The sequence below is a fragment of the Heteronotia binoei genome, chromosome 21 (assembly GCF_032191835.1).
Source record: "Heteronotia binoei isolate CCM8104 ecotype False Entrance Well chromosome 21, APGP_CSIRO_Hbin_v1, whole genome shotgun sequence".
Classification (NCBI taxonomy): Eukaryota; Metazoa; Chordata; class Lepidosauria; order Squamata; family Gekkonidae; genus Heteronotia; species Heteronotia binoei.
Genome location: NC_083243.1, coordinates 129,370,367 through 129,394,573, shown reverse-complemented (window position 1 = coordinate 129,394,573; position 24,207 = coordinate 129,370,367). Strand labels below are relative to the sequence as shown.

The 24,207-nt window shown below is 41.8% G+C and overlaps 1 protein-coding gene across 1 annotated transcript in view; it reads right to left on the bottom strand.

The window, feature by feature from the left end:
- Positions 1-12,153: 12,153 nt before the first annotated feature.
- METTL15 (methyltransferase 15, mitochondrial 12S rRNA N4-cytidine) overlaps positions 12,154-24,207 on the bottom strand; it is a 300,656-nt gene continuing 288,602 nt past the window's right edge. The window contains exon 6 of the mRNA XM_060261319.1: positions 12,154-12,682. Within this exon, the coding sequence (XP_060117302.1) occupies positions 12,237-12,682 (446 nt within the window). The 3' untranslated portion in view covers positions 12,154-12,236. The remainder of the gene's footprint in view (positions 12,683-24,207) is intronic.

Genomic DNA, 24,207 nt, shown 5'->3' with positions numbered 1-24,207 from the left:
AGCTAGCAAGCTCAAAAGAAATTTCTATATCGCGAGAGTTGGCTGAGAACTGTTCGGGGGATGGGAGATCTGAGAATCTGAAGGCTTTGGCAACAATGTAGGCAGAGTTCTTTCCCTCCCCCACTCCTGGCTCCTCCTCTCCTCCTTCTTCAGAGAGGGGCATGTGGGACTAAAAGAAAGCCATGAAGATGAACCTGAAGAATGGTGTGAAGCGATTCCATAGAGAACTTCTGTTTCTGAAACCATATGTTGAGATCTCTGAGGTTCAGAATCACCCTCCATTCTCCTGATTTATTGGGCACTATGAACAGAACAGAATAGACGCCTCTGAAGCACTGAGGAATGGGCTCAGGCTCTATTGTTCCAATTATGAGGAAGTGCTGGATAGCTTCTTGCAAGAGACTCTTTTTCATATTCCCATGAGGGACTGAGTATTAAACAAAATGATGTAGAGGGAGTGAGAACTCTATTTTCAGTTTTAAAACAATTTATTAATAACATATAGTAACAATATCTAATTATATCATTACTATCCCTAACCCATATGATATTTTTCTAATCCCCCCTCCCTCCTTTACTAGACCTCCACCGATGTTATATCCTTAAGTTCACTTATAAAGATACCCTTAACCCATCAAGATTCAGTTTCTCCCTTTTCTTAAATTCATTGTTAAAAAATTGCCCAATGTCCTTTCAAATTCCACTCTTTTTCTATATATCCTCTAAATTTCTTCCATTCCCTTTTAAACACTTCCAAATCATAGTCTCTTAAAGTTCTTGTTAGTTTATCCATCTCATTCCATGATAAAACTTTCACAATCCCATTTCTCTGGTATTTTTTCTTGTTTCCATAACTGCGCATATAATGTCCTAACAGCTGAGAGCAAGTACCAAATTAGAGTTCTATCTTCTTTTGGAAAATTTTCCATTTGTAATCCCAACAGAAAAGTCTGCTACTTTCTTAAAATCATATCCCAAAATTTGAGATATTTCTTGTTGTATCATCTGCCAAAACTTTTTCGCTTTTCCACAAGTCCACCACATATGGTAAAAAGAACCTCAATGTTTCTTACATTTCCAACATCTATCCGACATCTTTTTACTCATCTTTGCGAGTTTTTTCAGAGTCATATACCACCTATACATCATCTTGAAACAGTTCTCTTTAATACTCTGACATGTTGATATTTTCATCGAGTTCTTCCAAAGATATTCCCATGTATCCATTTGTATTTCCTTGTTTATGTTAATTGCCCATTTAATCATTTGAGATTTTACTACTTCTTCTTCCGTAGACCATTTCAACAATAATTTATATATTTTTGATATTAATTTTTCATTATCTCCAAGCAGAACCTTTTCCAATTCCGTTTGCTCACGTCTAATTCCAACAGATTTAATATCATTTTCCATCAAGCTTTTTATTTGTTGCATTTGAAACCAGTCATACTTGTTATTTAACTCTTCTGCAGATTTTAATTCAACTTTATCACCTTGAATCTTTAGCAGTTGGGTATATGACATCCCTCTGTCTTCATTAGATTCAGCTGTTATTTTTATTACTTCTGCTGGCACTATCCATAGCGGCTTTCTTTCATCACCATATTTCTTATATTTTATCCATGTATTTAGTAAATTATTTCTGATACAATGGTACGAAAAAAGACCATCCATCTTATTTTTCCCATAGTACATATAAGCATGCCAGCTGAATTTGTTCCCATGAGCTTCTAACAATAAAAGTTTTTTATTTAACAGCATCATCCAATCCTTTATCCATGTCAAACAAACTGCATCATGGTACAGTCTTAAATCTGGAAGTTGAAAACCTCCCCTCTCCTTAGCATTTGTTAAAATTTTCATCTTAATTCTCGGTTTCTTCCCAGCCCATACAAATTCAGAAATCTTCCTTTGCCATTTGTTAAATTGTTTGCTATCTTTCACAATCGGAATAGTTTGGAACAAATACATTATTCTTGGCAGAATGTTCATCTTAATTGCAGCAATCATACCCAACAAGGACAAATTGAGTCTATTCCATTTCATCATATCTTTATCCATCTTACACCATAACTTTTCATAGTTGTTTTTATACAAATTGATATTCTTCATAGTTATTTCTAGACCTAAATATTTAACTTTAGAAGTAACTTCGCATCCCGTCAAACTCTGCAATTCTTTCTGTCTATTTAGTTGCATATTTTTACATAAAAATTTCGACTTCTCTTTATTTATATATAGTCCTGCCATTTCTCCGTATTCTTTTATCTTAGCTATCAACAAAGGTACCACTTGTATCGGATTCTCAGTTATGAACACAATATCGTCTGCAAATGCTTTATATTTATAAGAAAATCCTCTAGTTTTCAATCCTTCTATCTCTTTGTCATCTTGGATTTGCATTAACAGAATTTCAAGAGTCATTATAAACAACAATGGTGAAAGCGGACATCCTTGTCTTGTACTTTTGCTCACCTTCATTTCTTTTGTAAGGTCTGCATTTATACACAATTTTGTGTATTGATCCGTATATATTGCTTTCATCATTCTTATAAAATATTCTCCCAGATTTATTTTTTCCATTACTGCAAACATAAAGTCCCAGTTCAAATTGTCAAAGGCTTTTTCTGCATCTACAAAAAATAACGCCACATCTTTTTCTGGATGCTTCTCATAATATTCTACAATATTTACAACAGTTCTTACATTATCTCTTATTTGCCTTTTAGGGAGAAATCCCGCTTGATCTTCCTTTATAAAATTGATCAAATATTGCTTAAGTTGTTCTGCCAAGATTCTTGTATATATCTTATAATCATTGTTTAATAATGAAATTGGTCTATAGTTTTTTACATTTGTGACATCTCTATCTTCCTTGGGAATCAACGAAATTACAGCTTCTTTCCAAGTATTTGGAATTTCCCCTTTTATTCTTATCGTATTCATCATTTTTTGCAATTTTGGTACTATCTCATCTTTAAGAATTTTATAAAATTTAGTTGTATATCCATCTGGCCCGGGAGCGTTACCTACTTTCATTACATTTATTGCTGCTTCAATTTCAATTTTTTCTATTGGGTCATTCAAAATCTTTTTCATATACTCAGTCAGGGGTGTTATTTTAATATTTCGTAAATACTCTTCCATTTTTTCTTTTTTGATTTTCACACCTTTAAATAAATTTGCATAATATTTAAAAAATTCTCTTTTAATTCCTTCTTGATCCACTTTTTCTTTTCCGTTTGCCACAATTTTGTTGATAATTTTGTTTTCTTTCTTTTTCTTCAGTTGCCAAGCTAAATACGATTTCTGTTGCAAACTTTTTAAGTTCTATTCTTTATTCAACAAATGTCTTACTTGGGATTGTAATATTGTAATTTCCCTTATTAATTTCTTCTTCCCTGGTCTTTTTCTAGTTCCCCTTCTTTTTTCTTTATTTCATTTTGTATGTCTAACATCTGCTTTTCTTTAGCCCTCTTATCTTTATTATTCAATGTAATTAATAGTATCCCAAACCGTCTGGAATTCTATATCATCAATGTCATTTATTTGAAAGAACGCTGTAGTTTCCTTTTTCAGAAAAGTCACAATATCTTTATCTTGTAGCAAGTCCTCATTTATTCTCCATCTTCTTGTTTTCTTTTGCAATTTTGAAATCCAACATATTGGGTTATGATCTGCAGAAACCTTTGGTAGAATCTCCACTTTTCTAGTTATAAGGCCCAAACTTTTAGAGCCCCATAACATATCTATTCTGGAAAAAGTATTATGTCTTGCTGAAAAGAAAGTATAGTCTCTTAGTTCCGGATTAAATTTTCTCTAAATATCTTCCAAGCTTTCTTGTTTAACCAACTCAAAAAATGATTTTGGCAGTCATCCTTTTTTATTATTCCTCTTTTGGCCAGATCTATCTATATTAATAATCTATATTATTTTGTATTGTTCCATTAAAATCACCCATCATAGGACACTTCATCCAACTATCGATTAATGTCTTTAAAAAAAACATCTTTTGCTCCATTGGGCGCATATAATCCTAATAACAACGTTTTCTTTGCATCCATCATCACTTCCACTGCTATATATCTTCCATCTTTATCTTTAAATATCAGTTTTGGTTCTAATTGTTCTTTGATGTAAAAGACCACACACCCTTTTTTTTGATCCGCCAATGAAGAAAATTCCAATCCCAATTGTTTATTCCACAAAAAATTGTAAACCTTTTGTTGTATATGAACTTCCTGTAAACAAATTATATTACATTTTTGCTTTTTAATCCAATGAAATTTTGCTTTTTGTTTTTGTGGTGAATTTAGTCCATTTATATTCCAAGATAGTAACTTGTACTCCATTATGATGCAGAATCTTTATTCTCTTCAAAAAAACTGTACATCTCTTGCTCATTCCTTATTGTAATCCTTCTTCCACGTTGTTCAAAGCCCAAACCCTCGGGTAGTATCCATCTGTTGTGAGTTTCCAACAGAGCTGTTGTCTCCTTAATTAAGGGAAAACTTAATCCTTTGTTCAGAGTAGTATGGAGCCTTAACGGATTCTCTGCCTGCATTTCTCAGAGATTTGCCCAGGATTACGTGCAAATACTTTGAGCCGTTGATCTCAGCTGATGATTGATTCCGAAGGGGATTTTTCTGAAGCTTTGAAGATCCGGCGTGGAAAATGAGCAAAGTTCAGCATCTACAAAGGATTAAGAGCCATTCAATTGGCTTAAGCCTGTCCGGATCTCACTTTCTTTTGGGACTGATAAGCATCTGAAAGACTAAGAAGACCGAAGTTTAAAAAGCATAGCCACTAAGGTACTTTGATCATTATTTCTCACTCTGGGACGTTTCTAAGCTAATTTAAATAATAGCAGAAGGTGGGAAAGCTCGAATAAGAAAGAAAGCGAGGGGAGGAGAAGAAATTTTGAAACTTGGACTCTGTTAAATTAAAGGCATTGATAGAATTTGGGAAAGAAGAAAATTGTTTTGAATACCTGTGGTCAATGACATAGGCTTCTGTGTTATGGCTCTGTACTTGCAATCAACATAACAAGTATTTAAAGACTGTGATATTTGGAGAACGAGAGCTGAGCTCAGTGAACCAGGAAGTAAAAGCTGAAGGTGTACTGGCAATCAACATAATAAGTAAAGACCGCGATAGTTGGAGAACGTGATCTGGGCTTAGTGAACCAGGAAGTAAAAGCTGAAGGTGAGAGGAGCAAGAAGAAGGTCTTTGCTAGGGATTTTTAACCATAGAGAAATTATGATCGCAATTTTGAAAGAGGGAAAATTGCCAAAAACTGTTAAAAATCAATATCTCAGCCCAGGAAGGTAGGAGAAGGACGAAATTAGTCTTATTTTAAACAGCAAGTTCTAAGCTACTGGACTTGGTGCTGGATTTAAAATTGGAGCCTTTTGAGTTTTGGGGGGGGGGGTTATGTCAGAAGGAAGATTAACTTGTGCAAGATCTCATTCTTTGGACAAAATGCAAAGCCAGTTTGATACTATGGAAGCCAGGATTATGAAGGGTGTAGAGAAGATGATAACAGCTAGCAAAAAAAGAGCTTAAGAAGGATATTGGAGACCTTAAAAAAGAAGTTGAAGATTTTAAAGATGAACTGGGTATGGTTAAAAACAGGGAGGGAGTAGAATCAAAATAATGAAAGAGCTGCCAAGACAAGTGATAAATCACAGGAAGAAATACAAGAGATTAACAGAGAAGCTGCGTGCAGAGGGAACGAGTGAGAACTCTATTTTGTAGCCAAATTTCACAATTGACAGGACACAATGGTCTGAGCTAACTCCCTTCGAGGCCTGTGCAAAGTTCTGTAGGTGGCTCCCAATCCTGAAATCACACTGAGGATTTCTTTCTGGGAATGGCTCTGTCTTGTTGCTGGTTGAAGGTAAGGTGTCTCCACTGAAATTTTGATCGATAACTAAAAGAGTGACTGCTCCTGAAGTCTCTGGTACCTCTGCAGAGGTTTTGTATGATTGAAAGAACTGTAAGGGCTTCCCTTTATACTCATTCTCTTTGTTTGCTGATGTGGAAGGCACTGTTTTCTTCTTCATTTCCACAAGCACTTTATCCAATGCTTTTTCTCCAAATAAAATCTTTCCACTGACAGGAAGTGGGCCCACCTTCCAATGTTTGAGCCACAAATCCCACCTTATACCACTAAATTACCTGCCTGGCGTCTTGGGAAGTATTGGCTGTGAACTGGGATGCTCATTTCATTTTTAGTAGGGATCTCTTGTGTGTCAGAGGGTCTGGTTTTGGGTCTTGCAATAGATTGTTTGTCCACACCACGATCACTCGTGAGAAATCTGAAAAGACAGCATAAAAACAGGTTGCTTACCTGTAACTGATGATCTTCGAGTGGTCATCTGTGCATTCACACTGTTGGAATATAGTGCACCTGTGCCGATCCTGATCAGTACTTCAAAGCTTAAAAGGAAGGATTTTCACACCCTTCCCAAAAGCCATGTGTGGGCTCCACTGCACATGCCCACTGGGACGGGCACGAGGATGTCGCCAGTTCCTTCTGACCTCTGAAAGCACTTAGAGGAGGACCGACAGCAGTGGGGAAGGAGGGCGGGTAGTGTGAACGCACAGATGACCACTCGAAGATCATCAGTTACAGGTAAGCAACCTGTTTATCTTCTTCGTGGTCTCTGTGCTTCACACTGATGAGAGAATAGCAAGCATGATCAGGACCTACTTGGAGGAGGGTGCTGGAGGTGCTCAGAGACATGCTGCATTCAACACTGCATTACCCACAAGAGCTCCTTGGGTGCGTTGAATGTCCAGAGCATAGTGTCTCACAAACATGTGGTGGCTCTGCAGATATCTAGCAGGGGATCTCCTTTCTGGAAGGCAGTGGAGGCAGCTGACATCTGTGTAGAGTGGGCATGAATGGGCCCTGGCAAGGGTTTCTTTGGTAATAGGTAGCAAAGTTTAATGGTTTCCACAATCCACTTTAATGGTTTCCACAATCTCCTTGTGACAAGTGCTACAAGGAGAATTGGCAGTCCAGTGTCTTGGTTGCATAAGAAACTAATAATGAGGGTGACCGATGAGAATAACGTGCTTGATGAAGGCAGAAGGACAGTGCACAAGGACATCTAGCGTATGTAATTAGCGTTCTTCATCAGAGCAAGGTGATGGAAAGATGTCAGCTGACAAGTGGAAATCTGAAATGACTTTTGGTAGGAAGTTTATGTCAGGGGCTAAGGTTACTCCATCTGGGGGTAAACACAATGTAGGGAAAATCACATAGGAGAGCCTGCAGTTCCCCGACTCTGGGTGAGGAGGTGATGGCCACTAAAAAGGCTATCTTCCATGCCAGTAAATAGGAGGCACAAGTGTTCATGGGTTCAAAAGTTCACAGAGTGAGACGAGAGAGCACCAGAGGGAGATCCTAGGGTGTGACTGGTTGTCTTGTTGGTGGGAAAAGGTGGACGAGGTCTTCAGAAAACTTTTGGCGGAAGGATGGGTGAAAACGGAGAACTCACCCACTGGGTCATGAGAGGCTGAGATGGCTGCCGAGTATACATGGAGTGAAAAGTGTTAGGTCAGAGTGTAAACCTGGTTTCCCCATGGAATCACAGTATTTGGAGAAGGCCCTCCATTTGCAGGATAGGATCTTCTGGTGGAGGTTCTGTGGCTGCTGAGCATGACATGGTTAATTTGATCAGCAAGGGTGGTTATGGTAGTCTCCATGCTGTCAGTTTCAGGTGAGGGAGGTTGTGATGGAGAACCTTGCCCCTGTGTGCCAGGAATAGGTCAGATTCTGGGGGAAAATTGGTGCCAAAGTCCTTTGGAAAGATAGATCAGGGAGGGAAACTATTGCTGTCTCGGCTACCATGGGGTGATCAGAATGTCTGTAGGATGCTCCTTTCTCATTTTGTGTACTACTCTGTTTATGAGTGGGAGTGGTGGAAAAAGGTAAAGGTGTTTGTGGTGCTAGGGGTATAGAAGCCCATCCCCCAGCGCCAAAGGATCCACGTCCATCCTGGAGCAGAATGTTAGACATTTCCTGTTGCTGCATGTGGCAAAGATGTTGATATCTGGATGACCCCAGTGCTGAATGAGGGGTTGAAGGTATTTCCAGTTCAACTCCCATTCGTGGGAAGAAGCTCCCCCTCTGCTGAGGGAGTTGGCTGTCATGTTCTGAATCCCTGGGAGGTGAGTTGCCACAGGGTGCACCTTCCAATTCAGACAGTTCTCCCAAATGTCCAGTGCTAGCTGGCAGAGTCAATGAGAGACTGTCCCCTCCTTGTTTGTTGAGGTAGTAGAGTGCCATGGTGTTGTCTGTGAGAATGGACACTATGCAGTGTTTCAGCAGGTGTTGAAAAGAGTTTATAGCTAGGAGCTCCATTAAGTTTACGTGATGCATCTGAAAATGTGGCTCCCAAGGGTCATATTTTTTTCCAGTGCTGGGGTTCCTTGGTGCTGGTCCCTTCATGGCCTTTTCAGTGCCAGTGGCTCCGGAGTTTGGTCGGGGTCCCGATGGCAAGAGTGGTAAGACATCATGGAGCAGGTATCCCAGTCTGGTGAATGATGAGGCATCCATGAAAACGAGGGCATGGGGTAGGCTCCACGCTTGTGAGGCCAGTGAGGTTGCTTTCAACACATGGGAGGTGGAGGCCTTTGGGTGGTTTCAGTGTCAAATGGTCCAGCAGTGGAATAACTAGTCCTCATGCATGGTAGAGCCCCCATACATGGCTATTGGGGCGAGAACAAAAATCCTTCCTTTTAGGCTTTGAAGTACTGATCAGGATTGGCGCAGGCACACATATCCCATCAGTCTGAAGCACAGAGACCACGAAGAAGATGTCCTAATTGCTAATGAGGATGCCTCATGTACTTTCTTAAAACATGATATAATTATTTCTATCCATGGGATACTTCAAGATGTTACCATCTTTCAGTAAGACCATGCCTCAGTGCAGAAAATCCACCAACTGAACTTTTAAATCTTCCATCGTTTCTTCTGGTTGAGCATACAATTTTTGGCAATAGAATTCAGAGAGGTATTGCCTGGAACTGACCACTCAGTTCATAGAATGTCATTGAAATACTCAGGAAGGGGCAAAGCACCAAGCGTTTGGCTTCTTTCTTGAAAGCCCCAGAGTCTAAATTGGAGGAAGTTGATGAAGCAGGCTTCTGCACTGACTCCAAATTGTAGAGGCTGATGATGACCATTTTGAGGAGCCTTTGAAAGTGCTTCCGTTGAAATAGTCTGGAGGGGCTGTCCTTGGCATCAGACTTCTCCCTCAACCATTCTCCTTCTTTATTTGAAGTAATCACAACAGAAGTGTTGGCAGAAACCTCTTCCATCTCTGAATCTGAGTCAGAGTGTTGTCTATGTTTCCACTGAACCTTCCTTGGGCACTTGTTCATGGGGGGTGGACTTTAGATAGAGAAGCCTCCTTATAGTCCTTTGCCAGCCTTTTTCCTACTCAGCCTCCTGATACTCTTTGATCTCAACATGCCTCTTTCTGAAGGAGTCACGGAGAGTACAAATACATAGACTCTTCTCAGTAACAGAATCATAAACTATGACCCACTGTGGTTATCGGGACAGATCAAGTGTCATTCAGATAGCACCGATGGCAGGCCTGACTTCAATCCATAGAAGTTTACACTTGGAGTTGAGACACTCTTAGATAATGTAAACAATGTGGGTAGCAGGTTTAGCCAGATACAGGGTATACCTACAATGTAGGAGGAGCTGAAGTGCAGGGCTTCCTGGGAGTAAACTGGAGCTCTTACTAAAATATAGGCCTTAGCATCCTTAGAGAGTATATTGAGAAAAACAGAAATTCTTATGTCTTCACCTAAGTCAAAATTCTGCCACAGTCCATGTTGTGAGCTCTCACAGCGGTAGCTAGGCCAATTGGAGTAGATATGGCCTGTATGAAGGGAAAGCCACCCGGTGCAAGGAACCCCAGCATTGGATCCTGGGTGGGTAAAGGGCCCTCATTTAGCCCCTGGGGCCCTTGAAATGACCGCCGGCTCATTGCCTGCATCACAATCTTGTCGATCTGTCCATTGTGACCACAGACACCATCTCTGTGTGCTGGCACTCTTTCATGGCTGCCTCCAGCAATCCCAAAGCTTTCCCGTTGGGTGGGAGGAGACCCATGTCACTGCTGCTTCATCAGGAGGGCCAAGGATGGATTTGAAACCTCAGCCCCTGCTGATCTACCCTCTGCCTCCAGAGCCAGCACCCTGGAATCTGGTGCAACCTTCCCCTTGTCTGTAGCCTTGGACTGGGAGGGCTTCTCCTTCAGGTGGCTTTTATTCTTCTGATGTCCAGAACCTTAGACCTTTATAGAATTATCTCCCTCCATATAGATCAGATAGATCATCCTGCCTTAGTTCTGACTTTCACTTTAAAAAAATCTCAGGTAAGTGGAGCTAAACTCTGGTGATCTGCTGGAATGGCAGGGCTATTCAAAATGGAAGAGCACTCTCGCTCTGCCCTGGAAAGACACATAAAAATTTGCATAACCCTACCTGGAGCAAGAGGAAGCATGACCTAACCAGTTTGGATGACTTCCCCCACTGAAGGAGAAGTTCCAGGGTTGCAAACAAGTCTGAAATCTTTTTTAAAAATATACCAGGGATTAAAACCTCACAAAATAACAAAAATAACACCTGCAGCTTTAAGAAAAGAATTACTAAGGAATTCCCAGGCAACTATAATAATATAGTCAAGGCTTCCAACCTTGGTTTCTGTAAAGCAAAATCACTCAGTAGAAGGAGCAGGAGTGGACTGGGAGGTCAAAAGAGCCCTGGGAGATCTTCCCTACCCACTGTCTTGTTCCCAGATGGAGGAGGAATTGCTGGGAACAGGTCCAGTGGCAACTAGCAGAACTTCAGTATCCATATAACTCAGCTTGGCGTCAGCCACTGCACACCCCAGCCCAGCCCAACTCTTCCAAGGGAGAGCTTGTCAGAGGCAGGGAAGGTAGAGAGGCTGAAAACACTGGGCCTGGTGGTAGCCACTAAATTGCTGGGTCAGACTTTTTCCAAGGGGAAGTTGCCAGGAGAGAAAGGGGAAAGCTGAAGACAAAGGGACAGATTAGGTTGGCTGATGGATGGAAAGGGGAAAAAAAGAAATGCTGTGGGGGTTGCCACGGAAGAGAAAAAGGAAACAGTGGGGATACAGGGGGAAATGCATCCTTGAGGGGGTCTCTCACTTTCCAGTCTAAATTGAGAATAGGGGCAACACTTCATTCACTGCAGAATCAGTAAGAATTTCGCGATGGTTACTAAGTATTTCCCCTCTCCTTTTTTTCCCTTTTGACAGATGAGTCATTTTTCTTTGGTGGATTAGTCTAGCACAACAGGCAACTGAAACCCTATTGATTAAATTAGAAACTACTGCTGTGTTTTGGAACATACCACTCATCACTTTGAGGCAGAAGCAGTATCACCATACATAACCACTTCTGAATAACCTTTGCTGAAATAATTTATGGCATTGTCTACCCTCACAAACCATATATCACTACTCTTTAGTTTAATTGTTCAAGCCATAAATTTGCCTTGCAACACTGAATTGGAAATTATTTCAATGTGCAGCATTACCCAAAATAGTATACTTATTCATATTTAATGTTTCTAGGAAAATATTTATTTAACACACAGTTTTCTAGTTGAAGCTTCTTTTAAATAAAATTATTTGAAACAAATAAAATTATTTGAAGCAAAATACTTGCATTTAATTTTTAATGGTACATATAATGAAAATTGGGAAAAGTGGTATTTTTAAAAAGTGAAAAACATTTTCATTATTATTCCACATATACTTTAATTGCAAACAAATTTAATTTGGAGTTCAAAAACATAATATGGGACAATGATTTATTTTTCATTTTATTCTATTTATATCCCGCCCTACCCCACCGAAGCGGGTATCCACTACTTATTTAAGTATTTGTTAGTGTTAATGTAAAATGGCCAGTTATATATAGCTGTGAAAACTTTAGTCATCATTTAATCTGTATAAGTGAACATTTTCTTACAGTGTTGCAAAATATAACTTTATGTTTATCTTCAGAATAATCAGAATGATTATTCTATTATTTTCTGTTCTGTTCTGTTCTTCAGTATTTCGTTTAATCAGAAATGAAGAGTACCAGTAAGTAGCTTAGTTTTTTTACTGTTTAATTTAGCAATTATGAATGATAAATATTACAAATGAATTGCAAAATAGGAAAAATAACAATTTACAATTTGAGAGCTCCTCTTAGCTTTGCTGAGCGCCCTCTTGGATTTTCATCATTATCCTTAGCCTGGGGAGTAAGGACTTTCTTTTGTATAGCAGTCCATCTTGAGTTAACATTGACTGTGGGCAAGTCATTATTCACCTCTTTTTCTGAAGAATTCTTTCCCATTTGCCTTATCTTCTGCCGTACATTGAGGTTACATTTTTCTGAATTATCTATTCCATAAAGAAATCGCTTGATGATACGATCCTCTAATGAATGGAAAGAAAGTGCTACAAGTCGACCTCCAGGTTTAAGAAACTTCTCAGCTACCTTTAATCCTGCAAGGAGTTCATGCAGTTCATTGTTCACAAATATACGCAATGCTTGGAAAGTTTTGGTGGCAACATGTGTTGGTCTTTGAAGTAAGTCTTTTCGAGCATATAAAGCTGCTTCAGGGAAAGCACCTATTTTGAAAAAGATAAAGAAGAAAAGATTCACTTTGTTTGCCTCTGCTATTCTTTAAAATATGTGAAGAACCTAATGACTACTGATATTTAATTTTTAACATTTTAGAATGCTAATAGTCAGAAAGTTGTGATATTAAATTTAAACCCAACCAAGTGCCTTTAATCACTGACAAATTATCTTCCACATGTTCATCATTTCTCACAACATTGGCACTTGAAATATAGCTAGAACTGTGAGGAAATGAACTGCTTTTACATTTTCCTTTGCATAGATCGGTGTTTCCCAATGGCAGGGTTGTAACCTGGCACCGGGCCTCGGAGGCCTCCATGCTGGGCCGCGGGGCCTCCCATTCCCTGGCTGCCCCACACCTCCCCCGCATCGCACCCCACCTCCCCTCTGCAGCATTGCACACCCCACACCCCCTTCTCCCTCCCTTTCCCACCGCAGGTCAATTTCAGGCTGTGTAAAGACCCCCCCCCCTCCCCATTGCCTGATCGGTGAGAAATCGGCACTGAGGTCACTCAGTGCTGGGGCAAGCCGATGGCAGCTCAAACGGACTGTGGCTGGAAAGGACATGCGGCTGCTCCCTCCCCTGCACTTCCAAGTCTGTTCAAACTGCTGCTGGCTTGCCCCAACACTGAGTGAGCTCAATGTCAATTTCTCACTGATCAGGTGATGGAGAGGGGTTTTTTTACACAGCCTGAAATTGATCTGCAGTGGAGAAGGGAGGGAGTAGGTGTCAGGAGATTCAGCTATGCAGAGAGAGTGAGAAGTTTTAAAGGTGAGTTGGTTCCATCCCGTTTCTTTTTGTTTTTCTTTTCCTTTCTTTTCACTTTCTTTCATCCTTTTGTCCCTCCTTTCGTTCACTCCTTCCCTCCCTTTTCCTTCCATCCTATTTCCTTTATTTTTTTCTCTATTTGTTTCCAACTCTCTCCCCCTCCCTCCCTTTCATTCTTTCTTTCTGTCAGTCTTTCCCCCTGTCTGCTTCCTTGCCATTACTAATCTGAGTCTGTGTGTGGGGAGAGAAGCTTGAAATGCCCTGCCATTTCATATTTTCCCAGGCTGTCATTTCATGTCTTTCTTTCTTTCTTTCTTTCTTTCTTTCTTTCTTTCTTTCTTTCTTTCTTTCTTTCTTTCTTTCTTTCTTTCTTTCTTTCTTTCTTTCTTTCTTTCTTTCTTTCTCACTTTCTTTCTCACTTTCTTTCTCACTTTCTTTTCTCTTTCTATCAGTCAGTCTTTTCCCCTGTCTTTCTTCTTTCTCTCTCTCTGTCAGTCAGTCTTTTCCTTGTCTTCCTTCCTCTCTTTCTTTCTATCAGAAATGTATATACTGCATTTCCCAAAACCTGCTCTAGGTGGCTAATTTATTTATTCTAACAGTCAGTAAATAAGCACTGCCATTGCCTCAGGTCCCAGTTAAAGATAGGTTCATAAACATTCTAAATAGAATAGTGAACAGTTGAATAATACAGTTCTGATTTAAGAACATAACAGAAGCCATGTTGGATCAGTCCAACACTATGACACACAGTGGCCAAAAACCCAGATGCCATCAGCAGGCCCAGGATACTAGAAAACTTCCCACTGTTGCCCCCTCCCCCACAAGCACCAAGAATAAAGAACATCACTTCTCCCAGACAGAGTTCCAGCAATACCCTATGGCTAATAGCCACCTCTGCTCCATATGTTTATCCAATCCCCCTTGAAGCTGTCTATGCTTGTAGCTGCCACCACCTCCTGTGGCAGTGCATTCCATGTGTTAATCGCCCTTTGGGTGAAGAAGTACTTCCTTTTATCCATTCTAACCCAACTGTTCAGAAACTTCATTGAGTGTCCACAAGTTGTGAGAAAGGGAGAAAAGTACTTCTTTCTCTACTTTCTCTGTCCCATGCATAATCTTGCAAACCTCTATCATGTCACCCCGCAGTCGATGTTTCTCCAAGTTAAGAGCCCCAAGCATTTTAACCTTTCTTCATAGAGAAAGTGTTCCAACCCTTTAATCATTCTGATTCATTCTAGCATTAGGAAAGGCATCAGAATCAAAGCTTGATTGCACAGCCAACTTTTCGCAAATTCCCCTTGTCAAAGAATCTAGAACATTTACTGTTTTCTTAACTCATTTGAACTTTCATTGACTTCCAGAATCAGATTTCAGATTGTGTTAGGGATAAGCAGGGATATAATGCATGCTGTTTTGAAACACCTCAAACAAACTGGACTTGCACTGAATGGGAAATACAATTGTGGTAAAGAAACTAATTCATTGGGCATATAGTTAGCACACAGGGTATCCAACCAGACTCTCTAGGCTTGCTTTTGAGATTACCTCAGATGTGTCTGAGATAAGGCAATTTCTAAGAATGGCTAATGATTTTAGAACATTTTAACTAGGGTTGCCAATCCCCAGGTGGGGACAGGGGATCCCCTGGTTTGGAGACCCTCCCCACACTTCAGGGTCATACGAAAGTGGAAGGGGGGAGGGAAATGTCTGCTGGGCACTCCATGGAGGCCAATTCCCATAGGGTCTAATGGTGAATTGATCTGAGGGTATCTGGGGCTGGGGTGTTTTTTGAGGTAGAGGCACCAAATTTTCAGCATGGCATCTAGTGCCTTTCTTCAAAACACTTGCCATGTTTCAAAAAGATTGGATCAGGGAGTTCAATTCTATGAGCCCCAAAAGAAGATGCCCCTATCCATCATTATTTCCAATGGAAGGCATTTAAAAGGTGTGCAGTCCCTTTAAATGTGACGGCCAGAACTTCCTTTGGAGAAAACTATGCTTGTCACAACCTTGCTCCTGGCTCCACCCCCAAATCTCCTGACTCCACCCTCAAAGTCCCCAGATATTTCTTAGAATTGGCAACCCTAATTTTAACCAAATTCCTTAGAAACTTTGAGGCTATTCCTCGATGGAAACATAGTAAGGACGGGTGTGTGTGTGTGCATACACAATGAGGTGTCTTTTGTGTATTAAAAATTGCTGAAATCTTCAACACTGGGGAAGTAGTTCCCATCCAACAACAGTGTCCTTTGCATATGGACTGGGAGGAGTAATTACAGTCAGGAGGTAATATGCATATGGTTGCATCTAGGATACTATTATTGCAGAGCTTAAGATGGCATATATGGTGTTCCTCTCTGTCATTTGACTGAGTTGCACTGATAGCTGAAAACTCTTATTTGTATTTGACCCATATAACAGGGGTGGCCAAACTTGCTTAACGTAAGAGCCATACAGAATAAACATCAGATGTTTGAAAGCTGCAAGTCAAGGAAGGAAGGGAGGGAGGGAGAGGTGGAAGGAAAGCAACTTTAAATGCATTCTACAAGTCAATGGCTGGCTTAGCTTGAAGACGTGATTTAAAGAGACAAATGCCTTTTTCAAGCCGGTCGATAGGTGGTGGGGGCTTCGAAAGCCACACAATTATGTGTGAAAGAGCCACATTAGTCTCTGTCTATTCTAAAACACTACTGTTTGAAGAAGCAGTAGGCTAGGATAGCTGCTTACCAATAGATTGGCTAGTAGAAAGGCAGAACCCTGAGGGTTGTATCCTTTACTGGTCAATAAAACAAAGTTGGAGACCAGTAGCACCTTAAAGACCAACGAAGTTTTATTGAGAACGGAAGATTCTTTTCACTTACCATGTAGTGTTCCTTCTCTGTGGTCCCGGAGTGGTCCAGTCCTTACTCCTGGGATCATAGCTCCTCCTCTCTGAAGTCAGGGCTAAAAGACTTGAATCCGGAGGGAAGATGCTTGTCCATCAAACCTCCCTGTATATAACTCACACCACATAATAAGAGAAAAAAATACAGAAAACGCTCTCCCACCAACTTATCTCTAAGTTATCCTAAATGTAACCCCCGTCCACATTACTCTCTCTCAGAACAGACTGAGAACGGGGAGAGGAGAAATTCAGAACCCAGAACAGCACCATAAGCTGAGGTAACCAAGAAAACGGGTGGGCATGGCTGGACCACTCCAGAACCACAGAGAAGGAAGACTTCATGGTAAGTGAAAAAAAATAATCTTCCATTCTCCAGTGGTCCCAGGAGTGGTCCAGTCCTTACTCCTGGGATATAAAAAAGCCACGCCCCAGGGTGGGTCTCTTCAGCTGCCCCTGCTGAAGGACCCTTCTGCCAAAGGCAGCCTCAACTGAGGTGAATATGTCAATCCTGTAATGTCTAGTAAATGAATGGATTGACTTCCATGTAGCAGCTTTGACTGATACGTCGCTGAAGTGGCAGCCCCCCTAAGGGAATGAGCAGCAGCCCCCTACAGGGGAATTAAGCCTTTTGCCTAATAGGCCTCAATAATGCAACCCCTAAGCCAATGGATAATAGTTGTGGGTGAAAACCTTCCTAAAAGAAACGAATAGAGACTCAGTGTTGCGAAGGTCCTTGGTCCTATCTAAATAGAAGCTTAGGGCTCTGCGGACATCTAAGCGGTACCACAGCTTCTTCTTATCGTGAACTGGGTTGGGACAAAAGGATGGCAGAACAATGTCCTCTGAATGATGAAATCTAGAATTAACTTTAGGAATGAAAGCTGGGTCTGGAACACGCAGAGATCCTTGTGAATGGAAAGGGCCTGAATTTCTGATACCCCTGTGTGTGGAAGTAATACTGATCAGAAACACTGTCTTAAAGGTAAGAAGTTTGAGGCTACATGACGCCATGGGTTTGAAGGGTTTATGACACAAGGCGTCTAAAACTGTATTCAGATTCCACATGAAGGAAAACGATGGACCTGAGGAGAATTAATCAGAGAAACCCCTTTAAGGAAACACCTAATGTGAGGATGCATGGAAATATGCCTTCCCTTCTTGGAGCCCCTAATAGCTGAGATGGCTGCCACCTGTCTGCGAAGAGTACTGGTACTCATCCCTTTTTCCATACCAGATTGTAAAAAGAAAAAGATAACGGCTATTGGAGTTGTCATCAGGTTGACCCTATTACCTGTACACCATGCCCCCCAAATTTGCCAAGTAATATTATAAGCCCTGTTAGTGGAAGTCCTCCTGGAGGAGAGCATGGTGTCAATCACCTCCTTGGTGATCTGGGAGGTGTCTCTGCCTGTCAGCTGAAGTGCTGGCTGATGGTCATAAATCAATTAAACAGCGAGAGGGCCCCGCTCTTGGCACTGCTGAGACTGTTAACCCTGTTGGCTCTTCCTGGACAGGCCTCTCAGCAGATACTGAAAGTGATGCCCATCGTACATGAACCGCAGAAACTTCTGGTGTGATGGTGCTATTGGAATATGAAGATAGACCTCCGACAGGTCGATTGATGGCAGGAAGTCTCCTTGCTGAATGGAGGTTAAGATGAACTTCAGGGTCTCCATCTGGAACTTCTTCGTGACTATCTGTTTGTTTACCCACTTCAGATCCAGGAAGGCCTGGATGTTTCCATTCTTCTTTGGTACAATGAAGAAGATTGAGTAGACTTCCTGAAATTTCTCCCCCTGTGGGACTGGTTCTATGGCTCCTATGCTTAAGAGATGGTTGATGGTGAGAAGTAGTAGATGGTGTTTGTCGTTTGAGTGAGACCTGAGAACTTCCAGATGGCGGTCTCTGGGGATGGAGTAGAACTCTAGTACCCACTTGTCTGAGACTGCTTGGTGGCATCTGTGGGCGAATCTTTGGAGGCGCCCCCCATCCCTGAGTTGTCCATGGTCTTGGCATAGTCAAGCGGAGGTGGGCTTCTTTGGACCCTTGGAGAGATGGCCCTGTTTTTCTGAGAAGGAGGTCCTGCTGTCTCTCAACTTGGGTTGCCATTTTTGTCTAAAAGATTTGTGTGCATTTTTTCTGGAGTCCTTTCTGTTGTCTCAAAAGGGCTGGAATCTCCATTTGTTCCTATTGTCCCATCTTTTAGAAGGTAGGACCTTCTTCTTGTCCCTATCCTTCTACCAGGAATCTGTCAAGCGCTTCTCCAAAGAGGAAGCCTCCTTTAAAGGGAACTGCAGCTACCTTTGCTCTAGCTGAGGGATCTGTGTCCAAGTTACATAGCCAAGTGTTCCTACGTGGTGTAACACTGGATGCCATGGCTCTAGCTGCTAGTTGGACTGCTTCCAATGTACAGTCTGCTGCAAATGCATTTGCCAGTGTGACCTTCCTTAGGCAATCCTTCATGTCTTTAGGGAAGTCATCTCTTTTGGAGAGTTCTGATAGCCACGTGTAAGATGCTCTGCAGAACAGGGAAACAGTGGCTGACACCTTGAGGGAGTTGGAAGATGCCTCAAAGTCCTGTCTGAGGGCCTGACCAACTGTTGGATCCAGGAAAAAAAGGCTGGCTTTGGCGTCCTCCCCTGACAGATCCACAGACTGGGTGTCTGCCCTATCTTCTTGAGTCGGGGAGTCAGAGAGGTCCAGGTCACATGTGGTATCATCCATGACTGTTCTTGACTTTTTCTGACCCTATCTGCAAAGGCCAGGACAATAGATCTTCCTGAAGCCTGGAAGACATTGCCCCCTCTCTCCCCACATTCTGGGAGATCGGCAGGGACTTTGGGTCTCCCATAGCTAGCTGGGTTTGCCAGTCTAAGACAATCCCTACAAGAGCACTTGAAACTGTGAGGTAACAAGGGGGGTCAGGGCAGGGGTGGTGCAAAACTTGGGTCTACCTCCTCATCCTTCTTGCCCCCACAGGATCTGTGCCCTGGCTTCCCTGCAGGGAAGTTGTTACTGGATCTGATGGAGAGCTGAAGACTGCCGCCGAGCTGCACCACTAGGAGCCTCATTGCTTTCTGTTCCTGGGCGCCCACTGCTTGCCTGGGTTGGGTCTGGTGGCCTGGGAGGGCTCTGCGGCAGCTGCGTGTCCTCTCCTGGCTCTGGCCTGTTCTACTGCTGCTGTGCAGGCCCCCGGATTCACTAGGGTTCCTTGAGGCGTGAGCATGGGAACCGTTGGTGGTCTGCAGCTTCCCTGCTTGCTGTGGGGTCACAGACCAGCTGTAGTGGCATCGCTCACCGCAGAAAGTCCGGTGTCGGTGGGTTCTTCCCCCCTGCTCCAGTGTTCAGTGCTAAGAGCACTACGAATCCTGGTCCCACCCCCTCCCCTCCGGGCAAGAGCAAAGAGCTCTGCTGGCACGTCCTGCTCAGAGGGCACTGCTGAACAGACTGGAAGCCAAGGAACAAGTCCTGCCTTCAGAGAGGAGGAGCTATGATCCCAGGAGTAAGGACTGGACCACTCCTGGGACCACTGGAGAATGCAAGCTTTCATGTGCATGCACACTTTGTCAGACAATCCCAATAAAACTTTGTTGGTCTTAAAGGTGCTACTGGACTCCAACTTTGTTCTGTTGCTTCAGACCAACACAGCTGCCCACCTGGATCTATCTACATGGTCAATAAAGTCATACAATCAACATATCACCCAAATGTGAAGATTGGTACATGTCTGCATTTATTACCAGCATAATCCTAAACAGATTTACATCCTTCTCAATAAGTGGGTTTAGGAGGATGTAACTCTTTTTCAGATTGTTCTAACATTTATTGTAACATACATTCAAAAAGTCCAGACTTAAGAAACTTTGGTTATTTCCCCCCCCAAAATTTGACAAGATTATATGCTGAAGACATATGTCACACTCACCATCTGAGCAATTACAGAATAAGACACTTACCCAAGATGCAAAGCTCCATAAACAGCAGTGTGTTGCATGAAAGATCTGGGTTAACGCCAAAGAGATTCACTGTTTCAGCTTTTGACAGTTCTATTCATAATGTTACAAGTATCTTCCCACATACACACAGGTGACCTTCCTTGTCAAAGTTGACATATTAATGCAGAAAATCGACCCAAACACACAACAATACACACTGGAAGGAAGGGTTCTTTTAAGTGTGTCTGCAAAAAGATGAGCAAGTGGAAACAATTGCCTCTGCTGGATCAGACAAGGGATTAAAATGTCAATCCCTCAAGTGAACATGGTTCTCCATTTCACTTCAAAAGATACATAAAGAGACAATAAATAGACGACTCTCATAATATATTTATTCACTCATTAATCATGTTTAGATGTTTAAGTTATTATTTACACATAAATATGGATATTAAGTACTGTATAGTAGAAACCACAATCAATTTAAAAGTAAACATATTTTCTGTTAGCATAGGAAATGTCTTCAGATGCTACAGCCACTTTCTGGTCTTCTATTATCATCTACTTTCCAGTACAGTTCCATAACCAAACTAGGTAGTGGTATTATTTTTGACTGAATTGGCAAGTATGATAACATTTTCCAAACTTGTTAATCATTATTGTACAATGTTTACTATTCATGTGTTACATTAACTAAATGATGAGAATACTATAATTCAAATTACTCCATTGTAGTATCTTCTTAGTACTAAAAAATCTCTTCCATTGTAGAGTGACACTTAATCCATTTCTACTCACTCTCACTGATATCTGTGACATCCCAGGGTCACTCCCAACACTACCTGTATAATATGTGACTTGATGCCTATGAGAGCCTCAACAAAGAGGACCCCCTTTTTCTATTCCTTTTCATACATATGACTACCAGAGTGTGAGCCCAGGAATGATAGAAGGAGCCTGAGTTAATCTGGTATCAAAAGTAGTGAGTCATGCCAAAGATAAAAGGAATGCAGGGCCACTCCTCTATCAGTCATATATGTAAAACCATCCTACGAGAGGGCCATTTCCCCAAGGACCCCAGATCTTGGTTATGGTCAGCTAATCCGATCAGAACCAATAACCCAGATTTCCAAAACAATAAGCAACAACAATTTCTTTCCTATCTAAATGACTAAATGGGAAGATTCTAGCCCTTCTCTAATCATGGCAATTACCAGGCCCACAGATGCAACCATATCTGACTTCCAGATCTCCACAAAGGAACATCTTGGACACTTCAAGAGCTAAAGGGAAACTCCCCTACACTACAGAGACAAAGGTTTCACATAGTTACACCCCTCCCCCAAAACTGCATTTTTATTCTTACATTCCAATGCCAAGACACCCCTTTTCCTCCTCTTTTCCAGCAAAAGCACCCCTCAATCACAGCTTTTTGTAGCCCCTGGAAATCTTCTGTTACCCCACCCTCGCTGATGGTTCCTCCTTTTTTCTGGTCCCCAAAGTTCTGCTCCATTGACTTAGAACCAAAATTTCTGGCTTCTCCTGGTCAGTTTCAATCAGGAGCATAGCCAGGATTTTTTAGGTCAGGGGGGTTTCTAAAAATTGCAGCCGGAGGGCTACCAGAAGCACAGACACTCTCTGCCTCTTGGTCTCCCATCCTGCTCACTGAGCAGGAGGGGAAAGAGAAGCAAGGCTGGCAGGCCTGGTTTTCCTGTGGGCTGCTAGAAGCATGGAGACCCTTCATCTCTTGCTCTCCTATCCTGCTTACTGAGCAGGAGGGGGGAGAAGAGAGACAGGGCCGGTAAGCTTGGTCTTTTTAGCTCTTGCAGCTGGTGGACTATCCGAAGCCCAGAAACCCTCCGCCTCTTGCTGTCCCATCCTGCTCAGATGAGCAGGAGGAGCAGAGAGAGGAAGGGCTATCTCCAGGGCTTTAAGTCAGGGAGACCTCCACTAGAAGTTGGGGTGCTAGCCCCAAAGGCCCCTTCCCCTGTTGGTATGGGTCTGGTTTAACCTCCCAACATTGCTTCTCTGCCGCTGCAGACAACTGTCCCCCTTCTCCCAGATCAAGCTTGTATGTCTTATTTTCTCTTATTTTATTTCCTGTAGGTAGGGGAGAGTAGTTTGTTTTCTACAAGCAGGCAGCCATTCCAGAGAAATGTTTTGTGTTGTTATTATTGTTCCACCATACTGCATTTCTGTTCTGTAGTTTTCATTCATTACTGCTTCCCATATTGCATCAATTATTCTGTTCTCTCTTGCTGGTGCACATTTCTCAAAGTGTTGATCTGAATCTGCACCTTTGTATACATAGGCAATAAGGTTCCAAGGATTTGAGTGCCCAAAAGACACATGTTTGAGTTTGTGTGGGCAGGGGGATAGCTCTGCATGTTACTGCCATGGCATCTGTACACCAGTTTGGGTAACAGGCTGCTAAAAATCACTTCCACATGGCTGAAGCTTCTCGCAGCTGAAAAAAAACTTTGAAACATGCTTCTTATATAGGTTGCTTACATCACATATTAAGTATCTACACCAGCACTGCTTATTTTTAGGATTAGCCCACATGTTGTTGGCCCTTTTGGGAAGCACATATAATGTTACTGCACTGCGAGGAGCCCCTAACACACACAAGCAATGTTTGGTGTATAACGACAGTGATGTAATGTTCGAATGGGTGATGTGAGGCATCAAATGTAGTTCCAACACATTATTGCATGCTTCTACCAAAACTTATGGCTGCTGACCAGCAAAGAACATAGGCCACACCTGCAAAGGCAGCAGGATTTTATTTTTGGCAAAGTAACCTACTATACACACAAACACATCACTAATCACTTAGAAACTGTGGATCAACAGTAATCTTGTGTTCCAGTTCCTTACTCACCCATCACCTGAAGAACAAACATTAGGCATTTATCTTAATGTATGTATAGTCTTCTTCAACTTGCATATACACAAAAAGCAAATGAAAGAATCATTTAAAAACTTTTTATTAATGCATTGTTTGTGTTGGATATATCTGTGACATTCAGTCACTCATCTCATACCTGGATGGAATAAAGAAACAGACAAAAAAAATTCAGCATACTGGGAGTATAATGCTATAGTTTAAATAAAGAAAGGGGATCTAAAAATTTCACATGGCAAGATGTATTTCTCTTTATGTTTAATGAATCTAAAAATATTTTTTTCATTTGAAAACAATGTCTCTGAGCTGACTGAAGTTTATACATGGGGGGAAAATATCTCACATATATAATTTAAAGACCACTGAGACAATCCAAATGAACAGGTTTCATTTAAATGAGCAAGCAAAACTACAATGAGTATTACTGTGGTCATTGTTCTTTGTATATTATTAGATGAAACTAGCATGCTTAAACCCTGAACATGGAAGATGGTGACCAGGATCCCAAGATGGCAATTCAAAGATGGCAACCAACTTGGAGCTCTGATAGGAAGCTTTCAGCTGTGAGTTAAAATATTCATTAATTGGTCTAACAAGCAGTGGGCAAGCTTACCCTTTGAGACTGTCTGTGCACCTGAGAGAATCTCTGTGAATCAGTGTGCCAACAAAAGACCAAATGTGAGGGCAAGAAGGAAGAAAAAGCATGTGGGAAACTTCCCCATGAGGTTTGCAGGACAGCCTGCCACCTCACCATGGTGTTTCTCAGCTCTGCTGTGGCTCCCACCACCTCTGCCATGGTGCCTTTCAGCATTGTTGTGCTGTCCTCTGCCTTCATTGTAGAACTGCAAGCTGCAGCATTTTCCAGCACAGCCATGGTATTTACCATCCAGCCTTACCACAGCATCCTCTCTCCTTGCTGCAAGATTGTAGAAACTGTAGGCCCCAGAGAGTCAGCAGGGACTATTGGCTCAAGTGAGTTGGCAGGATCTACAGTGGAACCTGACCATTGGATTGGG